At 49.1% G+C, this 6408-nt stretch overlaps 1 protein-coding gene across 3 annotated transcripts in view; it reads left to right on the forward strand.

Annotated features, from left to right (window-relative positions):
• The first annotated feature begins 399 nt into the window (after positions 1 to 399).
• LOC126941536 (cytochrome b5) overlaps positions 400 to 6408 on the forward strand; it is a 42271-nt gene continuing 36262 nt past the window's right edge. For all 3 annotated transcript variants that reach the window (XR_007721347.1, XM_050768249.1, XM_050768250.1), the window contains exon 1: positions 400 to 668. Coding sequence is in view for 2 of the 3 variants with exons in the window: in XM_050768249.1 (XP_050624206.1) it covers positions 540 to 668 (129 nt within the window). In the remaining variant the exon portion in view is untranslated. The remainder of the gene's footprint in view (positions 669 to 6408) is intronic.

A 6408-nucleotide genomic window follows, 5' to 3' on the forward strand; every position in this document is an offset into this window, starting at 1 on the left:
TTTGTTACAAATTAACGTCTGGGACTCGGGCTCCTGCGAATAGGAAACTCCCGTGATTCGCTGCCCAGGTCGCCGCCCTCCCAAGAATGGACTCTGCACCTACCATCCATGCCCGCTGGTACACCTCGCTCACTCGCACGCTTAACCCGCTGGGACGCCCCCGACCTCCCACCTCCACCCTAGCCACAGTTCGTCCCGCCCTTCCGCGCAGACTCCGTGGAGCCCTGTCCCGCCGCCTGCGCGCTGCGGCGGTCGGGAGATTGTGAAGGGCACCTCCGGCAGCCAATTAACACCCGCACACTGGGCGGGACCACGCTTGGGCAGGCGGAGGGGGTCGACCTAAGGCGGGGACTTTTGAATGACAAGGATGACGGCCAACCGTCGGGGGTCCTTCTACTGCGCCCCGCCCCTGAGCCGGCCGCCCAGCCCCCGGAGCTGTGCCCGGCGCGGGGAATGTCCCGGGTGGAGCTGGCGGAGTCGCGCGCTCTGCTCCACCCGACGCGGCTGTGTGTGTTGGGCCTGGCTCGCGGCGAACCGAGATGGCAGAGCAGTCGGACGAGGCCGTGAAGTACTACACCCTAGAGGAGATTCAGAAGCACAACCACAGCAAGAGCACCTGGCTGATCCTGCACCACAAGGTGTACGATTTGACCAAATTTCTGGAAGAGGTGAGTTGGGGATGAGCAGCTTGGGGCGCAGGGAGCGTGGGCCGGGTTTGGGGGTTCACTGGCATGACCTGTCTTTCGCGGGCCCGAGTCCGCATACGTACGCCTGGGCGCGCCCCCCGCCCCCTGAGTTCGCTCACCTGCGCGTGTACGCCTGGGCGCGCTTCCGAGTCCGCACACCTGCACGTGCACACCTGGGTGCCCCCCACCACCCAGAGTCCGCACACCTGGGAGCGCTCCCCGAGTCCGCACATCTGCTCGTGTACACCTGGGAAGTCTCGAGTCCATACACCTGCGCGTGTACACCTGGGAGCGCTCCCCGAATCCGCACACCTGCGCGTGTACACCTGGGAGCGCTCCCCGAATCCGCACACCTGCGCGTGCACACCTGGGAGCGCCCGGGCACGGTGGCATCATCGCTACGTGGTCCGGGGGCGCACTAGGCAGGAGCTGGTGCACTGGGCAGGAGCTGGCGCTCGGGCCCTGTGGCGGTGCTGGAGCAGCCTTCCGGGGAGAGCGCGCAGCTATGCGGGGGATTTAAATGATCCCTTTCTTCCTTGAGTTTGAATAGAAGGGTGTCCTTCCACGACCGGCGGCATCCCCGGAGTGGCCGGCTGGAGACCACCCACCCCGAGAGCCACGGATCCCGCCGGAGGGGACCCCGAGTGCGGAGGTCGGGTGTGGTCCGTGCCCGCCCTTCCCTTGGCAGCCACTGGCCGACCTTGGGGCCCACATCCACTCGCATTCGCGTTCACCTGGAAGAGGCCCGGTGTTAATTAACCTTTTCCTGGCTTTGGCAGCCAGGTGTCGTGCTTGACTCCTGAGACCGCGATGTGTGGCTGGAGCAAGAACACAGGAAGAGGCCAGGCAGAGCAGCGTGCGTTCTGCTGTCGGACTCGCCCCTAACAGTTTTGGAAGGTGTAATAGGGAACGTTTGTTAACTTAAAGGAAGACATTCCTTTGATAAGATAATTTGCAGTCGATTATAATTTTTGCCGCACACGCTAAGGGGCGTTTTTGGTGGTTGTCTTAGATCCTCTGGAAGTGTTTTACCACTTTTGGGGAGTCTGACTCATGAATCTTAACGCATGCTCACGCCCCTCTCCCAATAATGAGAAGGTTTAGTGATGGGAATTTTTTACATAGTCCGGGAGCAGGGAGACAAAAACAGATGCCTGGTCTGAGCTGGATCACAGTTTACATCAGAGGACTTTGGTTTTGCAGAAAATGTTAAAATCAAAAGGCCTGTTTTAAAAAATGAGGCTGGGCCAAGCACGGTGGCTCACACCTGTAATCCCAGCACTTTGGGAGGCTGAGGCGGGTGGATCACTTGAATCTAGGAGTTCGAGACCAGTTTAACCAACATGGCGAAACGCCATCTCTAACCCCCAAAATACCAAAATTAGCCAGACCTAGCGGCGCACGCCTGTAGTCCCAGCTACCTGGGAGGCTGAGACAGGAGAATCCCTTGAACCTGGGAGAGGTTGCAGTTAGCAGAAATCGCACAACTTTACTCCAGCCTGGGGGACAGAGTGAGACCCTGTCTCTAAATAAATAAATAGAATTAAATAAAAAATAAGGCTGGAGTTGATGTTTATTGGTAAGGTATTTCACTCTGGAGCAGTGCCCAAAGATAAAGTCGTGTTACCATTTAGTAAGGAGGGGTTTATGTTAGGGAATCAGAGCTGACCTGCCCTCTCCCTCCTGCCCGGCTGCAGATCCTGACATATAACAAACATCAGTTCTCATTAACTCTAAATGTGGAATTTTAAGACACAGTGTGTGCTTTGTCTGTTTGTGTTTATAAAAAAAGTAACATAAGAGAATATTAGGATATTTTATATTATGAAGCATTTTCTTCGTTTCTTTTGTTTTCTTTTTTCCTAAAACGAGTTTTTTCAACCCTGGCACTGTTGACATTTTGGGCCAGCTGATGTTTGTTGTGGCGTCTGTCCTGGGCATTGTAGGATGTTGAGCCACCTCCCTGAGTTCTACCCACTAGATGACCGGTACCACCATCTCCCGTATTTTTTTTTTGTTTTGAGACGGAGTTTTGCTCCAGGCTGCACTCCAGGCTGGAGTGCAATGGCTTGATGTCGACTCACTGCACCCTCTGTTTCCTGTGTTCAACCAATTCTCCTGCCTCAGCCTCTCAAGTAGCTGGGAGTACAGGCGTGCACCACCACGCCCAGCTATTTTTTGTATTTTTAGTAAAGACGGTTTCACCATGTTGGCCAAGCTGGTCTCGAACTCCTGACCTCAGGTGATCCACCCACCTTGGCCTCCCAAAGTGCTGGGATTACAGACATGAGCCCCCGCTCCCGGCGCTACCTCCCCTATTTACAGCAACAAAAAATGTCTCCAGATATTGCCAGAGGTCCCCTAGGGCACATAATCTCTCCAATTTAAAAATTACTAAGGTTACTGTGCATGACTTTAGGGGTAGATTTTCAGAGAAGATAACAAGGAAGTGAAGATTATTGTTAAAATGTACTCAAAACCATTTACTTTCACATTTCATTCCTGTGAGTCGGGAAAGGAAGGATTGTGCAAAAATTTTCCGAGAAAAACTGAGAGATGAGAGCAAGCTCTTGAGTGCGTAAATTAGCTGAAAACAAATTCCTTTATTTTTTCTTACTCAAAGTTTTTGTGGAGAATGCATCTCAAATAAAATGAACAGGAGGGTGGCTGAGCCCGGGAACGGCTAGGAGGATGGCGTGAGTGAGGAGGCTGGGGTGTGGGAGAAACACGAGGAGTTTGGTTTTTGTCCTGTCAGCTTTAAGGGGTTGGAGAGATCTTCAGGCGTCGGGAGAACTGCAGGCGCTTCTGCCTCCGCTGTCTGCCAGCATGTGGTTCTGGGAAACAGCAAGGCCGCTTAACTTTTCGCTGGATTGTGGCTGCCCTCTCAGCACCTCCCGATTTGACCTTTTATGGACGTATTTTTCCATTTGCCATCTTTATATTATTTGCTTTGACTTTCTGTGACCATCTCTTGCTTATTGCATATCCTGGTCATTGGCTTCCCAGCCTCTGGCAGGGCCTCAGGTTCTACCTGAGATTCTAACCAGGATTCCTTGCAGGTGACTGCCTGTGCTCCTGGGATTACATCTCAAATAAGCGCGCATCTTCTCGCTCAGAGCTCTTCAGCACACTGCCCTGCCAGGTAGTTCTTTTTTTTATTTTTTTATTTTTTTATTTTTTTATTTTTTTATTTATTTATTTTTTTTTTTGAGACGGAGTCTCGCTCTGTCGCCCAGGCTGGAGTGCAGTGGCGCGATCTCGGCTCACTGCAAGCTCCGCCCCCCCGGGTTCACGCCATTCTCCTGCCTCAGCCTCCCGAGTAGCTGGGACTACAGGCGCCTGCCACCTCGCCCGGCTAATTTTCTTGTATTTTTAGTAGAGACGGGGTTTCACCGTGTTAGCCAGGATGGTCTCGATCTCCTGACCTCGTGATCCGCCCGTCTCGGCCTCCCAAAGTGCTAGGATTACAGGCTTGAGCCACCGCGCCCGGCTGCCCTGCCAGGTAGTTCTTTTAGGAGGCCAGTCTGTTTGTCTCAAACCTACTTTTAAAACAAATGAGTGCAGAATGTCTCTGTCTTTCTTCCCCGCTTGCCCGGTCCTCCTTCCTGTCTTCTGTTGTTGAAAGGCTCCAGAATTTCTTGCAGCCTTTGTGTGTTAACTAAAAAATATTTTATCTCACCTAATTTACCTAAATAGGAAAGATTTTTCTTCCCCTCCTAACTCTCAAATGAGCTTTCAGTCATTATGGGCTAGACCTTTGTCTACTGTGAGATCCCCCATCCGTATGGACAAGATTTCTCATGACTGAGTATTTCACATTCTTTCAGAATGTCCTAGATTTATGTGCATGTCCGCGTTCATGTTGAGAAGGTGCGTGGTGAGATGGTGGAGGGATCCTGCTCTGCTGGCAGGTACAAGCCAAGAACACAGGTTGAAGCTCAGCTGTGCAGTGTGCGCTCTGACCTCCTGAAATAATGGCCTCTAAAGCTGTTTTTGCTGTTCAGGAAGAGGGGTAGAAACCTAAGAGGGAAGACTGGTTTATTACTAATGGCAGTCTACATAGCAGCAGGTGCTTAGTTACTGTCTGATACTTAAAAGATTTTGAGCTTTATTACCTACATATTTTGAACTAGATTTTTTTTCAATCCTGAGTTATAGTTTTTGAGTTTATATTTGTGAAACTGAGTCTGCTTGATCATAGAACTTCAAGGGATAGTTCTTTGAAATGAAAACTTAGGCGTTTAGGGCCGGGGGAGAAATGTTTGCATTTCCCTTTCTGCGATTTGGGCAGCAGCATCTATTCAGGTTTTAAAAGAGCTGTGGGCCGGGCGCGGTGGCTCACGCCTGTAATCCCAGCACTTTGGGAGGCCGAGGCGGGCGGATCACGAGGTCAGGAGATCGAGACCATCCTGGGTAACACGGTGAAACCCCGTCTCTACTAAAAATACAAAAAAAAATTAGCCGGGCGTAGTGGTGCGCGCCTGTAGTCCCCGCTACTTGGAGGCTGAGGCAGAATGGCGTGAACCCGGGAGGCGGAGCTTGCAGTGAGCGGAGATCGTGCACTCCAGCCTGGGCGACAAAGCGAGACTCCGTCTCAAAGTCTCAAAAAAAAAAAAATAAAAAATAAAAAATAAAAAAAAATAAAAAATAAAAATAAAATAAAAGAGCTGTGGAAGGGAGAGAGAAAGGTATCCTGTAACTAACAACAGTTACATGGAAGGGATAGAGAACAGTATCCTGTAATTAACAACAGTTGCGTTAGATGTTGCTTTTGGTTCAAGTCAGTGGGTGTTTGATTTGTGAAATAGATGTTGTCCTGGAAAACTTTATAAAGCAGAATGTAATGTCTTTTTGTCAAGTTGTCTCCTCTCCCTTTACATCATAAAAATGGAAACTTGTTTCTGTAGAACATTTTCTAGGGATCCTGGGATTCTGGTAGTCTTGGACCCGAGCCTTAAATGTTCTTTACAGCATTCTGCCTCGTAGAAGCTATTGGCTCCTGACTCACTTTGATTTTTGGAGTCTGAAGAGTGTTCTTTCTAGCAGGTGTTGTTGTAGGGACTTGCTGTTTGATATTTTCCATTGAATATGGCTGCCTACGTTGCATAGACCGGTACTTCTAAAGCTTGGGGATCGCGGAAGAGAGTATGGGTGTTGAAATTCGTTGCCCTTAATTCTGAAAAACATAGAACACATATCTTTACCCTTGTTAAAGCTACCATATTTAGGGCTAAAATGCTAAATGCCTTTGCTTTTTGCAAGAAAATTTGATAGTATTCTGAATCTCATGTTACTAAAAGGCTACATTTGGCAAATATGCCTTTGATGCATGTAAAATGGGAACATTGTTATTATTTAGTATATACCATTAGGTAAATAAAACTTAGAAATTATGGAGTCTGTAGGAGGGAAATATAAAGGTATTGTTGGTAGTGTTGGTGGCTTAGGCATCTTGGGTAAAGTGATAGCAAAACAACATCTTAGAAGGCCACCTGGGGAACGTGAACCCGTAAGTCTTTTATATATTTCTACGTATATCTCTATATTTTTTGGTAACCTGCTGCTACTTTTGAAAAGAGGTTCCAGGAGGCAACTTTGTTTTGAAACAGTAAAAAAAAAAAACAATAAAGAAACACCAAATTAACTTTTGCTTTTTGATGATCTTAAAGGTAGTTGAAAATTGTAAATAAGGAAGGGAAAACACATGCAAGCCAGCTTTGGT

This window comes from Macaca thibetana, chromosome 18, assembly GCF_024542745.1.
Source record: "Macaca thibetana thibetana isolate TM-01 chromosome 18, ASM2454274v1, whole genome shotgun sequence".
NCBI lineage: Eukaryota > Metazoa > Chordata > Mammalia > Primates > Cercopithecidae > Macaca > Macaca thibetana.